The sequence below is a fragment of the Eublepharis macularius genome, chromosome 5 (assembly GCF_028583425.1).
Source record: "Eublepharis macularius isolate TG4126 chromosome 5, MPM_Emac_v1.0, whole genome shotgun sequence".
Taxonomy (NCBI): domain Eukaryota; kingdom Metazoa; phylum Chordata; class Lepidosauria; order Squamata; family Eublepharidae; genus Eublepharis; species Eublepharis macularius.
Genome location: NC_072794.1, coordinates 49081173 through 49098610, shown reverse-complemented (window position 1 = coordinate 49098610; position 17438 = coordinate 49081173). Strand labels below are relative to the sequence as shown.

Sequence of the window (17438 nt, the reverse complement as noted above, 5' to 3'; positions counted from 1 at the left end):
ATTGGTGTTCTGTCGTATAGCCTCTACCAGGGGTTCTAGGCCAAGTGCAAACAACAGAGATGATAGAGGTCATCCCTGTTGTGTGAAAGACAGAATTTAGAAGAGTGGAAACCATTAGCTCTAACCTGTGCTGATGGGTCCTCATAAATTGCACTTATTGCCCTTAGAAGGTGAACACCAAAGCCCAGTTTAGAAAGTAGTGAGTAGAGAAAAGGTATTTCTAAAGAATCAAAGGCCTTTTTGATGTCCAAAGCTAGCAGTAAGGATTCCAATTTCCTCTGTCTACAAAAATATATTAAGCAATCTGCGAATATTATGTTAGTTGTCTACCTGGAATGAAGCCTGTCTGATTGACATTTAAGTAGTATGAAATTATTTTCTTGAGTCTATTTGCAAGTACTGAGGTAAAGATTTTATTATCCTGTTTTAATAAAGCAACCGGCCTACAAGAAGCCAGGCTAGTGAGATCTTCATTCTCTTTTGGAATAACCACAATAGTGGCTTTCTTTCATGAATTAGGTATAGTACCAAAATTTAGACTATTATTACAAACGTCTACTAACGAAGAGGCAAGATGAGCTTTGGCTAATTTATAGAACTCTGAGGGCAATCCATCATTTCCTAGCGTGGTATTATTCTTTAGATTTTTTATTATGTTCTGAATTTCTAAAGAGGTAATTGGCTCCTCTAAAATTTGTTTGTGGGCATCAGAGAGTTGTGCCAAATACGAATTAGTTTTCAGATAGGAGTCAATATTTTCCATATCATGGTCTTTTGTTTTATATAGGAGTTCATAATACTGTGCCAATATGTTTACTGTATCCTTGGGAGCTGCAACAGTCTTTCCTGAGGAGTCCCTCAAAACATGAATATGTCTATTAGTTTTCTGTTTATTAACTTTCCAAGCAAGTAACTTCAAGGTCTTTTTTGCCAATATTGTTGTTTTACATAGATGGTTTCTTTGTATTTGTTCTGTTTCTAATCTTACTATACTATTAAGTAAGCGTATTTCAGACAACTCACTTTATACCCTGGTGCACCACCAGAGGGTGCTGCCATGGAGGGACGCCTAGGCAAAGCACCATGTCCCTCCAGAAAATGTGCCATGGTGGGAAGCCCAGACTGGGAGCAGGATGGGAGCAGGTGGCAATGCCTGCCTCCCGCTTTCACCAAGCTTGTATTAGGAGTGGAGCAGGTGGCAATGCCCACCCCCGGACATTGATGAATCATTCGTGAAATTGAAATTGAAATCGAAACGGTGAAATAAAACTGCTTGAGCAAACTATTGAAACTTGTATATGAACTATTTTGCCCCTGAAGAAGCACAGTGTGAGAGTACAACGTGTGAAACAGAAGCGGCCGATTGTCCGTAGGGCAGGGACATCCTGAGATAGATGTCAACTGGAGGATTGAACACCATAACGGACAATAGTTTGCCTTGTGCACAGCACTATTTGCACTTTATTTCCTATGTGTTTACAGCTCATTACAGTTTGCTTTATTAAGGAGTAGTCGGTCTCAGTGATATAAATATTTGTAAATCTTTGCAAACAGAATTGATGGAATGTATGCATTTTTGGATTTATGGATTGTAGACAATTGTATATATATTTGAAATTATATTGTTATAAACTTGGATGTAATGTATGCACTTAGCGCACTTTGAATTTATAAATAATTTTTGGAGTTGATTGATGGTTTACTCGATCCAGGGGACTCTTGCTTCCCTGCAGCTCCAATCTCCCCAAGTGCGCCTGCTCCCTCACTCCCAATTTTCAAGAAGCAGCTGAAGACGCTTGAAAATTCAGGATGGATTTTATTTAGCTACTTTTTAATGTATGATAGTAAAGAGTCCAGTAGCACCTTTAAGACTAACCAACTTTATTGTAGCATAAGCTTTTGAGAGCCATAGCTCTCTTTGTCAGATGCATGGAGATTATGAATGGTTATCTCATTATCAGAAGTAACTGCCTTCAGCATTCCATTCAGATTCTGCTATGGAAGGAAGGAGTCACACCCAGCCTGGACTGTGCATTCCACCTCTTTCATGACTTTTTGTAACTGATTTACATTTACATGACCCTCACTCTCTGCACCCCTCCTCCCTCCCCTCACCACCTATATATCTCTGGCCAGTTTCTTCATACCCTCCATGCATCTGACGAACAGAGCGGTGGCTCTTGAAAGCTTATGCTACAATAAAGTTGGTTAGTCTTAAAGGTGCTACTGGACTCTTCACTATCTTGCAACTACAAACATGGCTAACTCCTCTGAAATTAATGTATGAGTAATTTTAACTATTTTTAACATAATTTATGTTTGTTTTTGTTTTATATTGTAAGCCTCCTTGAGCTCTTCTAGATGGAAAGGCAGCTAATAAATGTCATAAGCAAACAAACAAAATATCCATAATGGCCAAGTCCCCTGCTTTGGCAGCCCAGGGCTCCTGCAGCCACTTGCCAAGGAAGGGGGGGGGATTGGAGGAGGGGGGAAGGAACTGACATCCTCCCTTAAGCTTTGCAACACCACTTCCAGCATGAACCTGGAGTGACATCCCAGAATTCCCCACTGGACTGTACCATTTCAGATGCAGATGAGGAGGGTCATAATTTTGGAATGTTCTACATGTTTCCTCTGTCTCTGATATATACTGTGCTTAACTCCCCCCCCTGGCGTGTGCATGTAGTATATTGAGGGATTTTTTTGGATGACAAAATGTTCTGCTGTCTGAAGTAGTTCAGTCCACAATTTTACCACCTCATTGTGCAGAATGACTTAATCCATAAAGTAATATAAGTGCAAAAGGCTGCTTATCAGCTGGATCAGTGCACTTGGGAAGGTCACCGAGCTAGATGGTACAGCATTAAAATGGCCTTCAAATGTGAATTCAGCAGAGAGAAAGCAAACGTTAATTCTCAGGCAAACACAGTAAAAAACATCAGTTTGCTCTCAGCACGAGAGAGAACTGTTCTGTCTAATCACTGCCACCCTCAAAACGTCGAAGAATCACGAACAGGAGATTTCTCATCAGACTATGTGGCTATAAAAAAAGCTTACAAGACTGGGATGGGTCCCCTTACCACATAACCATCATTTACGCACACTGAACCTTTTGCTGTTAGCAAAGGTACAGCTGCCACCTTCCCAGACAGAAGCAAACCACCAGCTCCGGAGCTCACCCATCTTGTGTTTTCAAAAGAGCTGACAAAGGTGTTTCCTGTTTTTCACTTGCGGAGTATGAAGCTGTGCATGGCGATCAGATTTAAACTTAATACTCTCACCCCCACTCAAAGAAAGTTGCTCCCTTTTTTTAGGAACTAGAACTCCTACCATTCAGGGGAGAAATTTAATTTGTAAAGAATATCTATAATGAAAGTCAAGTTTGGAAAGATGGCTGACAGGCCATGTACTTTATCTTTGTCATACGGCATTAATAAGTACACAGTCTCTGACCATTTAGCAGCTCTTTAGCTATGCATAGGAGTCACCAGCTGTTGGTAGACCTATTTCCCACTAATTTGGTCAAGCCATTATATAATGCCATCTGAGTTAGTGAGCACTGCCACGTATTCTGGTAGCCATTCAATATAAGTTAATAGGCGCTGCCCATAGAAGTACTTCCTTTTCTTTGTTCTGAACCAACTGCAAATCATCTTCGTTGGGTGAACAATAAGAAACACCCATTGGTTTGAAATATACATATATTACTCAGGAGAGGCCCCAACATATACCCTCTTCCAATGAAGCTTTTACTGACCAGGCAGGCCAGAGCCTTCTTTTTTCTGCTACTTGATCTGGAATGTCCTACTCCTGCTAAAGAGGGCAAGGTCTGGTGGCTTGGCAGGCAGAAGCAATGTAGCCACTTGGACGGCAGACTGTCACAAGCAAGTACCAGGAAATTCCCAACCCAACAACTTCTAATACCTTTCCCTGTTACATAAACAAGAGATAGAGAGACAGTATGGTGTAGTGTTAGAGAGTCAATCTAGGACCCAAAAGATCCAGGTTCAAATCCTCACTTGAAATGGAACTTAATGGGGATTCTTGGGCCAATCATTTAAAGGAGAGGAAGAACCCCTTTATGCCACTAAGCTCCTTGAAGGAAGGGGGCTGCGGCTGTGGCCAGGGGATGTGGCACATTGGAAGAGCCTCTGCTCTGCACTCAGAAGGTCTCAGGTTCAAACCCAGCATCTTCAAGTTAAAAGGATGAGGTGGTATCTGATGTGAAAAACTTCAGTCTGAGAATCTGGAGAACTGCTGCCAGCTTGAGTTGACAATACAGACCTTGATGAGCCAATGGTATAAAGCAGATGTGTGTGTGTGTGTGTGTGTGTGTGTGTGTGTGTGTGTGTTCAATGGCAGGATAAAAAACAAATAAATTAGGTATATGGCAATGGGTGTGGAAAAATGCCTATTTGCATAGTTCCACCTCTATCTACACAGCCCTGTCAGTCTCTTTTTTTTTTTAAGACGGTAAAGATGACAATCTAAGCTTCCATACGCAATGACTACATACCAAGAACCACTACAATACAAGAGCCTATGATGTCTGCATGGCTGACTGTAATTTCACAAGGCAGGAAAAGTGGTACATAAATGGTCTTCTGAACCCCTTCTCTCATCTTTGACCAATGGCATAGGAGCACAAAGTAATTTTGAGTCAATGGGCAACAATAAGCTGTCCCAGTCTCAGGTTCCTAAAGCCAGATATGAAAAAAAAGAAAAAGAAAACCCAGTCCCACCACCATTGATGGAAAGATATTTTTCCGTAATTATATTTTCCACTTCAGCAGCTGTCAGCACCATTTTCTCATGAAGCAGAAAAGCAATTGTTGCTAGTTTTGGCACTGCAACTTTGTATTTAGTGGGACTGTAAAAAATTATTATGGCCATGACTGCAATACAAACAGAAAACCTGCAAATATCAGCTTTCATATTAAAAAAAAAACCCTTTCTGTCACACATGATGCAAGGGAGACATGTGAGAGTATAGGCAGTTTCCATCAAAGGCTTAAGAGTGAAAGAGGTGTGAGGAAGAAGTTTCCAGAAACAGGCAGTACAATTACTTGACACAGCATCACTCCCAGTCTCTTGCCAGAGCCCCGAAACCTGTTCTACTTATAGGCCTCCATCCACTATGTCATTAGCTATTAGACACTGTAGAATGTGGTCTCTTAAAGTCCTAGCTCAAAAAAGAAAGTAATTGTTCCTGTTTAGGGGTTTATGTACACTATTTGATTTTACCATCCCTATTTGTTACTTAAAACGGTTAGTCAGGAGTGGGTTTTCTATTCCTTTGCTTCTGTATTTCCTGCATTGTGCTGTGACACAGGCACCATCACCTCTTGTTTTGCTTGATCTTTTCGCATTGCAAAACCACATTTCCCCCCACCCCACCCCCCAGCTCACAAAGTTTAGGCCAGAATAAATATGTTTATCTTTAAAGCACCATAAGACTCTTCAATGTTTTAGTTACCACAGACTGAGGACTCAAACGGATGAGATGAAGATTATGCCTCTGTGTACCTCCTTCCATCCACAGGCTCTGGTTACCTCAATTTGCCTTGGGGCCACTCAGGGGAGAAAGGTTTAATCCTTCAAACTCTTTTTGTTTTGCTATCTGAAATCAGCAAACCCTATTCTGTTGTTTGCATTTTAAAGGGGAAAAGACATTTTCCCCTTTAAAATGCTAATATTGAAGCAGGAAGCCTCAGCATGAATCCCCTTAAGCAGTTCCATGGACCTAGCTGCTACAACAGGTGATAAGAAAATCAACATTCGTGGCCAGATATCCATGGAAAGACTCCAATGGATCCAAACCCTGGTTCTGAGCTGTAAAACTGAGTGGAAGGTAAAGAGTTAAAACACCCTCTCCCTTCCTTGCTCAGCCCAGACAAATTAAGTCTGCCTAAGCCCACAGTCTGCATTTTAAAGCTCCTTTCTATCAGGAGAATATGCTGCTGTTAGTGCAATGGATGTGCGGGATACAGAACAAGGTGAAAATTAACTAGAAAGTAGAAAGGATGAAATGGGTCAATTATTGTATGTTAACTGAGAAAGGAGACAAAGTTTCAGTTCACAACTGTTATAACTCACCTTCTCAGCCCATCTTTGACTCCTCCCAGTGAGTGACTGAGAGGCCTCATCTATGTGTACATGAGGGGCATCCCAGACCTCTTAAGGACATCCCTTACCCCCACCCTTCTCATTCCTGTAGCCAGAGAGCTCTTCTTCAGTAGATTTGCCACCAATTATGGTCCCAATCTTTCATTCAGCTGCCCTCCCCCAGTGTCCTGATTCACTAGAAGATGCTGTATATATGAATCCTAGAGTTTGCCACTGAAGATGAAGTAAACTTTCAGATTTATTAACCAAGAAGTTTAAAAAAAAAGGGTGCGCTAGCTTCTCCTTACTCCGACTGCAGAGTTCCGAAGTTATGCAAAAACTCCTGCTGGTGCAATTTCGGCTTGGGAATATGGCATGGGTATGGAAGGAAGCAGCCCCAACTCCCCCATGCTGCAGTTATCAACCAAATTGGGCTCCTGTGGATTTTTCAAGTAACATTCGCTCCAGCTGCTGCTGGAAGTGTGAGTTGGTTGGATCTGGGCACCCAGGCCCCTACTCTCAAAAAAACGTATCATGAAGTTTGGCCATAGACAACATCAGTTTTTGTATCAGACGCTGAAGAATTGCATTGCCTATTCCTGCTTAGCACATATACTGGATAAAAAAGCTTACTTTTTATAAAGCTCAATTACATCAGGAGAAATACTTTGCAGCATTTACATAAACAAGAAAAAAGGAAGCACCCACATATTCTGAAAACCAGGCCAGAAATTGTGCAACTTTCACAGCCACTTCCTACAGATTTGGTGGCAAGTGATGACCTTCATTCGCCAGTATCCCTGTAGCAAATGGATTGCAGATTTTCACTGACACCATATACGCAAGCACATTACCTGTAAACCACAGCAGCCAACGGCATTGAGTATAGAAGCATTGTGTATAACTCTGTAGGGAACTCCTAGCTTCACCGCACGGAGAACAAGATCACTGTGAGTAGTTGCCCTGTGGAGAGGAAACAACAGGTTTCAGAGGGAGCTTGCCTTTCTATTCATTTAAGTCACATCTGAATCACTTCTCTCACAAATTACCTTGCAAAAAATAAGTAATGCATAGCATCACAAATAACAAACCCAACTGTTTGGTGTAGTGGTTAAGAGCAGCAGGAGTCTAATCTGGAGAGCCAGGTTTGATTCCCCATTCCTCTGCTTGAAGCCAGCTGGGTGACCTTGGGTCAGTCACAGCTTCTTCGAGCTCTCTCAGCCCCACCCACCCACCTCACAGGGTGATTGTTGTGGGGATAATACTAATATACTTTGTAAACCGCTCTGAGTGAAATTAGGTTGTCTTGAAGGGTGGTATATAAATCGAAAGTTGTTGTTGTTATTGTGGAGAAAGATGGGATAGAACCGTTTTAAATAATAAAATGTGCCAATGTTATTTATGTAGCAAGCACAACTGCATCGGGCACATTAATCACAAGCTGGCATTCCCCACAGAAAAGTGCAAATAACATTGGGCCAGGGATCTCTGACACACAGAGACAGAAGAAGAGCCTACACATGCCTTCCACGCTTCAATCGGCAGCACCCTCACTATTCTCACTACTCTCACTACTCACAACCTGAAGAGGTACAGTCCAGAAACACCTTGGCCACTTAATCCTGTTGACTATATAGAGTGTGGTAACGTAGGTGTACATGACTAATTAATGCATTTTAATAGTAAAGCTGTGCAGAAGACAAAGAGGACTAAGTTTCCCATGTCAAATGCCAACGAGTTCAAACAGAAAGTATACTGGCAAACCCTAAACAGTCAGAAGGCGAGCCATTTACATTTTTACTTTAAAAAAGCAAATTTCTGACCGCTAACTAGATGTTCCCCTGTTTCATTGTCTCTTGCAAAGGACTGCAGGACATCTGTTGACTGGCAAACATCAGCTTTGTTACAGTCCACAGAGTAACTTCGGCACGGCTCCAATCCTCCTCCTAATTGCTGTGCAAACCGGTCTCCACGTAATTGTAAATGAGAAACTTTGCATGCACGCTCTGCACTTGCACCAGTATACTAAATGCTTGTTTTCCTGATACATTCAAAAGTGCTATTCAGGACTTCAGGGAAGCTGTGTTGTACCCCCGCCCCCCGCACTCCTAGGCACTTGGTCTCTGTTGCTTTGAAAAATAATTCTCTTGGGGGGGGGTGGATTTCAGAAACAAAAGGTTGCGAGAAGTCAAGGGAACAGTACTAGCATGTACCCACAGCATGCAAATTAAGGCTCAGATGGATGCTTAAACTAGGGAGGCACAGCCCCCCCCCCTCAATTGATTAATGACCAAGGTTTGGCTCAAAAACGTCACCCAACTACATATACGCAGCCACTAATTTATACCAAGCTGTTTGTTGAAGAAATATCAGCACCCCAAAAGAAACATGGATAAAAGGACAGGCACTACTGAACAGGTTAAGTTTGAAAAGACATAATGACGGAAAGCACATCCTTTGTAAAGGCTGCTGTCCAAGGGCACATCCATCATATTTACTGCATTATGTACTCAAGTGCGGAAAGTCATTTAAATAAAACCCAAGTCTGAACAATAGCTTCAGCTGCCCTCTTTTCCCAAAGGTATCTTAGTTCAATGCTGCCCCAGTCCACAGAGGTGAGCTGGGAACAGAAGCAGCATCTGGCTAAAAATAGGGATTAGGCAACTCTGCCTGAGTCCCAGACTCACTCTCCTATTGGAGCTTCATTTTCACAGGAGTTCCCAGAAGTTCCTCTTTGGCTACACATGGTTCCATCCCTATCATTTTTGTCACCTGGAGATCTAAACACTGGCTGAGAAATGTGTCCACATCCTCTGAGGTAAAGGTTTAAAAATATCCAACGGTGCCATTCTAAGCAAAGTTAACACTCTTCTAAGCCCATTGCCTTCAATGGACTTAAGTAACTCTGCTTAGGATGGCACTGCAAGGGTCCCTCTCATTTCTGCCAAGCAGAAGAAAAGGGAGAAATGAGTAGGAAGAAATGAACAGGAAGAAAAAGAAATAAAAGAATGCCACTAAAGAGAATCTTGCAGAATTAGGACAGCAAAAGAGAAGAGAGGTCTACCTCAACTACCTTTCCTAAAAAAACAAAACTGTTCCTGCCCCCCTTCCCCCCAAATCATCTAGTAATTACAGATAGAGAAGCACATGCCAGACAGCAGTGGGCAGGCAGCCCTATCTTGGAGTCCAAAGTAGGGGCTTGAAGCTTTCTTTTTTGGGAGCCTGATTAGGGCTCCAAGATACAGCAGTACATCCACTGCTGTCTGCCTTGAGTTTATCTAAAAATTATGTAACTTGGTGGGGTGGGGGTGGAAAGTAAGGAGCAAAAGGAAAGTTCTGCTGCTCCTCTGAACAACAAAAAAAAGTAGATGCAGACATCTCGTTTCCTTCCTGCTGCTTAAAAGCTATCCTTTTATTCTGAATTGAATACCTTTATTTGTTTTGTTCCCGATAGTGTCTCTTTCCCTCCAGTTTGCCATGAACGAGACTGGCCACTTGTTTAATTTTAAGTTCCTTTGGCTAGCTGCTAACATTTCGGAGTTTAAAATTTAAGTTAAACAGCAACACCTAAAAGATCACAAATCGAAACTGGACTCCTTGAGGGAAGCCATTAGCCTCCCTGCCTCCACTGTTGACAAGTCAAAGCAAAAACGGGTGTTGAAAGTGACATCTAAGACTAAATTGCAGAATTCTTACAGGGTGGAAATTGGGGCTTCAGCCCATCACCTTTACTCTACTCTGTTCTCAGTGTAGCCCTCAAGCAAGATTAGCTACGGACTAGGGATCCGTATCATAAACTAGTTCTGCAGTCTTACGAAGGCAGGACTATTCCAACCTCCGAAAACCAAGTGTTGGTGTGGGATGTGGCTGAGAGTCTCAGGGCTCATTCTAAACAGAACAAAGTTCCAGATGCTCAGAGAAATTCAAAAGGAAGCAAGCACCGGTGCACGTGACAGCGGTTGCCTACCCTAGTTCTAGTACCTGCTTCCTTTTCCCTTCCTGCCCCTCATCATCCTTCCATGCCTTTTCCTTTCCAATTGCTCCAAATTCTATGAAAACCCCCCAAACATCCTTTGAGTTCTGAGTAAGCTTCAACAGTCTGTCGACTGCGGCTTCCAGCCGTCCCCAAACCTTCCCATGCCAACTTCAGTCAAGAGTTTCTCTTTTGGAGATCTATCTGGATGGTTTCCACACAGGCCCAGGGGACTTGTGCAGTTCTCCTTTACTGATGTGGCTGTTAATACAGCCCAGCAGCAACGGGGCTTCCACATGTTAGGTTTCCCCCCCGTTTCCCAACCCCAGTCCACTGGCAGCAGCCGCTTGGGGCCACTGAGGCCTTTTCAATCTTTTTAGATTGGCGACTTTATAATGTTGTATTGATATACCATCATAACAATCAGCGTAACAGGCTCTGTGAATTCCCAGCTTTCATTCTTTTTGTAAAGAAAAGTTATGTTTCTAGCCAGATATTGCTGCAACAGAAGGGACTAGAAGCTTACTTCTTAAAGATGGCTCCAGATTTTAATTACGCCATTGCTTGCTTGAATGGTGCAATGACTTTAATTTTCAAAGGCTGGCATCATCTGCAGTTAAGTACCCATTCAATTAAAAAATATCCCTTGATGTCCCTTGGAGCCATACTGACATAAATTACTTGCCTTTTTTTTTTTTACACACATATACCTCTCCATGAAGAGGAACTCCTTGCATGGCATGCATTGTGATTACATTTCCCCAGCCGCATCCCCCCTCTCATTGCCATGTTAATTTTGAGTTGCCAGCTGAAGACAAAGCCTGCTTCTCTATGGCTTGACATTACAGATTGATGATGCTTGACTGGCCGGAGCAGAAGGACAGCCTTTGGGGGCATGGAAGGGCTGCTGTTTCCAGTGGGAACAGAAAATGGAACGAAGAGGTTTAATAAACCAAATTGATAAACCAATGGTAATGACCCAGATGTCCATGTAAGACTTGAACATATGAAGCCAACCAGGAAGATGCGTACAACTGATAGGCAGCATTAAATTTCAAGAGCAACCGCAAAACAGAAACGCCTTTGAACAAGCATAAGCAAGAAACAAATGAAGGCCCTGCAGGAAAAATGCAGCCTGGGAATTCTTTACAACCTGGACAATCATCATAACCTTTGCAGAGCCATCCTAAGCAAAGTTATACTCTTCTAAGTCCATTGACTTCATTGGACTTAGGAGGCAATTCTGCTTAGGACTGCACTGCTAAAATTGTCACTAGATAGGACAGTGCATATATCTAGAGTAAAAGAGCCTGTATTTCTATCTAAAGATGTGTTTCCAGAAGCTACAGCAGTGTGGACGTGATCTGCCACAGTCAGCACACGCCTTCCTTCTCCCATGTGAATTCCCTTCATTCTTTTTCCTTAAACAAAGTGTAATTTTACAACTGCAGTGGCATTCACCATGTTATGCTTTTTCCTTATTTATAACAAAAAACATAGAAATTGAGACAACTTATAAATGAAATGTTGAAAAACGGGCATAGAATTCTTTGAGGAGGCTTCTAAGAATTGAAATCATACCCCTGCAATTATTGTCTTGGAAGAGTTACTGAAAATCCAACCTTCAGTTTTCATCCACATACTTGGGGGGCTCCCCTAGATCCTTTGTCCCAATGGCAGCATCTTCCCCCAAAGGAAGAAACATCCCCTGATGCAAGAGGGGAAAGCTCCTTCCATCAGGGCAAGTTTCAGGGGAAGGCGTTACTGTTAGAGCAATGAATGCATGGAATCCAGCTCAACAAGGCCTTCTTGGTCATGGCACCTAAAAGTTGGAGCTCCTTCCCCATTCATTCGTCTCCCTCTATCATTGTCTTCCACCAGCAGGTGAAGACTTCTTTGTTTTGTTTGGCAGTCCCTCATCAACTTTTACTTGCCTTCCTCCCGGTCTCTGTGTTTTTATGTGTTTAATATTATGTTTTAGACAACTGTTTAATAAAAAGTGGGAAGGATGAGGTCAATTTTATGTCAACTAGAGTCAGAGCAGTTCTATCTCATACTAAAAACATGACTCTTTAGAAAGCAGTCTTTTCCATATCATCATTCCTGAATTAATGATTTAACACCACCACAAACAAGACAATTCAGAGCTGCTGATGCTTCTTACCCAAAAGGATCCCCAACTACAAGAAAAGCGACGTCACACAGATGGGCATCCTTCAAGATTATATCCGCGTCTTGTTCCACTGTTTCTCTGTCTGCAAAAATCAGTTCTTTACCATAGAATTCCTCCTATAAAAACAAAAACACAATGTTTTGTCTATTCCCATTCTCTTCCCAGAAAACTGAGGACAAAATATGTGGTTCTTTAAAGACATTTTAATATTTCAATATTCTTACAGCAATCCTCCAAGGTAGGCTGAGAGCCAGTAACTTGCCCCAAGTCTACCAGTAAGTTTCATGGCTGACTGGAGATTTGCACTTGGGCCAACTTAATCCAAGTCCAGCACTCTACCCATTACACAACAGCAACTCCTCCTTTTTGTCACAGATTAAAGTCTTTCACAACTGAAACCCTAACCCAAACTAGCATATTTTAAATCTGAATTAGTATAATTACTATCTCCAGGACTGCCTCATCCTAAATCCAAATAAATCAATTTACATATTTATGAATTAGTCAATCATCTACAGAAGTTGAAGTTAAATGATGACCAATTTCTTAAAACTGTATTTTAAAAGTCATCTTAATCAGTATATTATGCTTTTTCCTTTTGCATTTGAAGTTTATCCTGTGATTCTGACTCTGCACAGCATCAATGTTGGCTATAGGGCCTTGTTCTTCAAACTTACTCAGAGCAGAGACAGAGCTGAAATGTTGAAAACAAAATAAAATTACTCCAACCCTGTAAAAGTCGAACAATTCCACTCCATATCTGTAATTCCGTTATGTAATGATCATAATAGTAATTTATATCTTCCTAGCAACCATTTCTGACTACAGAAAAGTACATTCCTAAGGGGGGCAGAACCACAATGTAACAACCATAAGGGTTGAGATGCTGCAATGGGCAGATGGCACAGAGCAAAATCAATCCTCGCAGCCTCCTGAGTGGCCAAAGCTCTACCAATGGAAGAGGAAGAAGGGAATGATTTTGTCCCCTCCCCACTGCATAGGGTTCCCAGTCTGCACCTGCAAATGCCGGAAGATTTTGGGGGCAATGGCTGGGAGAGGTGGAGGTTCAGGAGGAAGTGACATCACCATTCATACCATTCCTCCTCCCACATTTTTGCTCTTGCTTTTCAAATTACTAAGAGCAGGGGACTGCCAGCCGCCAGCAGGCCAACCACTGCACGCTCCTGGCCCACATGACTATTACTCCCCACAGGTCCCATGATCCCAGGAATAAAGTTTCCCAGGGTCAAAACAGCTGCTATGAGGAAAGAAAAACTGGCGATCATCAGAGGGTCTTTGAGCTGGATCCAGTCCATCGATTTATCCAAAATCGTAGAGTGAATTTCATAGCTGACTGGGATTTGAACCAGGCATTCTTTTTCAAGTCCAAGTCTCTATCAATGCAGGCTATTACTATAATTTTGTAGCACTGTGGTAGATTCCTCAGCGTTAACTTATTTTTAATTTTAACAACAACAACAACAGTGCTTATATACCGCTCTTCTAGACAGATTAGTTGCTCACCCAGAGCGGTGAACAAATTAGTGTTATTATTATCCCCACAATACAGCTGGTGAGCTGGGGCTGAGGAGTGGCTGACCCAAGGCCACCTACTGAGCTCATGGCAGTAGTGGGATTCGAACCAGTAGAGTGCTGATTCGCAGCCAAACCACTTAACCACTGTGCTATAGCAGTTCTCTATAGTTTTTAAGAACTATAAGACAAAGCTCTTTCCATCACTTACCAGTCACTTTCCGTCACTTACCAGTGCTTCCTTTCCAACTGTGAGGATTGAAGTGTAGGCCTCCAGGTATACTCGGCTACACCGTTGTACAACCTCCAGGCCTTTCACTGTAATATCTTTGGCATCTCCAAGTCCAAGTCCAATCAGATAAAGCATTTTTGCTAAATCAAGGCGTGGAATAGGAGTCAGGTCTAGAATGGGGATTCTGCAACCTGTGAAAGAGATGAAGTATTTTTTTTTAAAAAATCCATAATTATTGAAATGTTGCCAAAATAACAGAAGAGAGAAGTTAAGGTTTCTCCCTACAGAAATGAGTTTGTAGCACTAATGTTTCACAACCCATCAGGAAAGTATCATTCATTGTACAGGTTCCTGAAATAGCCGGGCAATGAAGGGGAAAGTTATTTTTTTCTGTTCTGATCACTTTTGTTTTGTTTTGCTAGGAGTGAGGAAGTATTAATGGAGCAGTACACTTACTGAGGCCTAAGGAAAAAGTGCTGGGAACATGTGTATATGTGTTATGTACTGATGGCACATGCAGCGGTCAACAAATGTTTGTGTTTCACAATCCAGTCACCAACAGCTCTTGTGCCTTTAACAGCAACCTGTTGTGCAGTGAATCTTTGCATGGCATGAACAGAAGCATTAGCGGTACATATCAAGAATACAAACCATGTAGTGCCTTTTTTATTAGGACAAACCCAATGACTCATAACAGTGTGCAGGCTTCCAAGCTTAACCAAACTGTTCTTCAGGTGAGCTCAAAAGCTTGCACATTGTCATGTTGTCATTAAGTTGGTTGATATGAATAAAATGCATGGTTTGTGCTCTTGTTTTTTGGGGATTTTACTTTTGGACAAACACAGTTGTAAACAGCTTCTTCTATTACAAATCATGCCACTGTTAAAGACAATGCTATGGCAGCTGGTAAAGTTGATAGCCCTAATAATGTGTGTCAAAGCTGCCAATGCCTAGCCATGGGGAAAAAAATCATTTTCCCAAATACAATGTGTTTGGATTTTTTTTTGGATGCTGAAGATTAGCTTACAGAACAGAGTTAAGGTTTCCAAGTATGCCTGAATCCAGGCATTTTGCTTTTGAGAATTTAACCACTGTGACACAACTGCATTCTCACACACATTTCAACCTCCTGCTCTTTTTTCTTTTCACATTCTAGTCCACCCTTTTTATGTTGTGAGAAATATCTGTGATCTTGCCAAAGATGCAGAGATTCAACCAAGACAAATGCTTTCCAGCATAAATGAAAAAAAAATGTAGTGGCAGTTTTGAGAGTTATGTAAAAGAAGAGATGTTAGCAGGTGAAGGGTGTTTTTCTTCCTGGCTCTCGAATGACAAGGTGTACCTACAGGCTCTTGCTCAGCTATTTAAAGGTACTGGAGCCTTTTTATGCTTAGGAATAGGGATGGAAAAGTTGAATTGATGCCATATCAGCCATTCTACAAATAGGAACCTTAGCAAGATGGTGGAAATGAACGGAAACCAGTTTGTTCTTGTTGGCATGCCTACAGTTCATTTGCGCCAAACCCCAACACACAGTCCACCATTCTGCTTATATGCACATTTACTCAGAAGCAAGGGTCAAGGCCCAAGAAAATTACTCTGACTGAAAGTGTAATTAGAAGTTCCATTCATTTCAACTAGAATTACTTCAAATAAGAATGCTGCATGTTTTACTCAGATGTTAATCTGACTTCAACGGGGCTATTAAGTAACCATGCATAGCCAATTCTTTCGTTTGATATTTAAGGCTGCAACCTTCAGCATACTTACACAAAGAAAATAGTAGGTGTTATATCTAACTCAACAGGCATAAGGGTACACAGCAAATCCCATTCATTTAAATGAAAATTTATTTCCAAGTCCAATCACAATCCTAAGAATGCATATATGGGAGTAAACCCCAACTGAACTAAAAAAATCCAGAGCTGCAATCCCTACACATAATCTAAACCTACTGAAATCAAGGAGCTTAGATTGGAAAAATTTGGATGGGACTATGTGGACTTTAGAAAAAGCACGTATTGGAGCAGACGGCATGAGTGTTTCGGAGGGCTTGGCAACCGACGAACTTCCTAGTCATCCCTATTGTCGGAAATAATTCGGCGGTGTTTACTCCCGAGTGAGCGTTCACACAGGACTGCTCCCTTGCTCCCGTTCCTGCTCACGTATAAACCCGCGTTTCTGCCACATGTAAACTCGTACCCACTACACGCTGGCAGCTCCGCCAGTTCCTATTAGCGCTAGGTGGGGAGAGCCCGCGGCCCCGACTCACGCTCACTGTGCCGGCTGCTTCCCACTGAATCGCCTCTCCCGCGTCCACGCTCTCCGCGGGCCTTCTAGTGCTTTACGGCTTGCCGTAAATAGCCACTAGCCGCTTTTTTTGCGTTATTTTGCGTCGTCAAAGGTTGTGAGAGGAAAACCTGCTCGATCGTTTGCTGCGGGCGTGGAGATGCAGGCGGCGGATGGATGTTGCCCTTGCTGCTGAGGTGCAGGCGGCTCAGTATGAGCACCTGGGAGCCTGGCAAGGCGCAGGGGATACCCACGGTGCCCCTCTCTAATGGTTTAAACATCCCTGTGTTGGGGCTGGGTAAGTGCAGCGAGGCTGGCTTTTAAGGCGCCACCAGATTCCTGTGGTGCTTTTATCCAGGTAGACAGCAGCTGCTACAAGAACAAACGCTCTCTGGGTGCATGCATTCCCTCAAGCCCCCCTTTCTACTCAATGAAGCATTGGTTTCGCAGACATCTCTCTATTTTCGCCTTAAAGTTTGAGTCATACTTTTCTCCACCCTCTCGAAAGGTTTACTTCTGGAATATTTACCTTCAGTGGAGTCCATCCTTTGTGTTTCTGCTTGAGTCACTGATCTGGATATATCTCTTCTGCCTTGAAGGAGATTAATCCTGAGTAAAACATAACAGGAGCCCAGTGGAAAATTAGAGGCTAGTTCCAACATAAGCTTTCATCATGAGTCCAGAACTCATTTTATCAGATGTTTGCTTAAACAGAGCTTTGATTTATAGAAGGTTACGAATCTTATGAGCCTCTAAAGTGTCATTAGACTCCTGTTGGTTTTTTTGCAGCTACAGACTGGCACAGATAACCATCTGGGATTAACCCAGAGCAGGGACTCACGCAGAGATTAAGTGGGCAGCTTCCTCTGAGGATGAATAAATCTGTTGTATCTTTGCATTTGCAACAAGTTAAAAAAATATAGCAGAATGATCCACTCTAAAGGGTGGACAGTTGAAAGAAGGTATTCCCAAAGAAGTGATTATGTACAATAAGTATAAAAGTGTATAGATTCTTAGCATGCAATGTATTTTGCACTCTAAACTTGAGGAGTGTCCGTACTGTATCCATTTCATAGATGAATCATTAAGACTGACTAAAGATTTGCTTGATGCATATAAAATGGGGTTGGTGA

General features: G+C 42.2%; 2 protein-coding genes across 6 annotated transcripts in view; one reads left to right on the top strand and one right to left on the bottom strand.

Moving 5' to 3' along the window:
- The window catches only part of DPH5 (diphthamide biosynthesis 5), a 46201-nt gene extending 29837 nt beyond the window's left edge, over nucleotides 1-16364 (bottom strand). For 2 of the 4 annotated variants that reach the window (XM_054979351.1, XM_054979355.1), the window contains exons 1-4: nucleotides 16219-16303; nucleotides 14017-14207; nucleotides 12243-12367; nucleotides 6960-7068 (exon numbers count right to left, since the gene is read on the bottom strand). In XM_054979351.1, coding sequence (XP_054835326.1) covers nucleotides 6960-7068; nucleotides 12243-12367; nucleotides 14017-14151 — 369 coding nt within the window. In that variant the 5' untranslated portion in view covers nucleotides 14152-14207; nucleotides 16219-16303. Of the gene's footprint in view, nucleotides 1-6959; nucleotides 7069-12242; nucleotides 12368-14016; nucleotides 14208-16218 lie in introns of all 4 variants that reach the window. The other 2 variants (XM_054979353.1, XM_054979354.1) reach the window with 2 other exon arrangements.
- Nucleotides 16365-16430: 66 nt separating this feature from the next.
- LOC129331143 (uncharacterized oxidoreductase ZK1290.5-like) overlaps nucleotides 16431-17438 on the top strand; it is a 98187-nt gene continuing 97179 nt past the window's right edge. For both annotated transcript variants that reach the window (XM_054981522.1, XM_054981523.1), the window contains exon 1: nucleotides 16431-16603. In XM_054981522.1, the coding sequence (XP_054837497.1) occupies nucleotides 16483-16603 (121 nt within the window). In that variant the 5' untranslated portion in view covers nucleotides 16431-16482. The remainder of the gene's footprint in view (nucleotides 16604-17438) is intronic.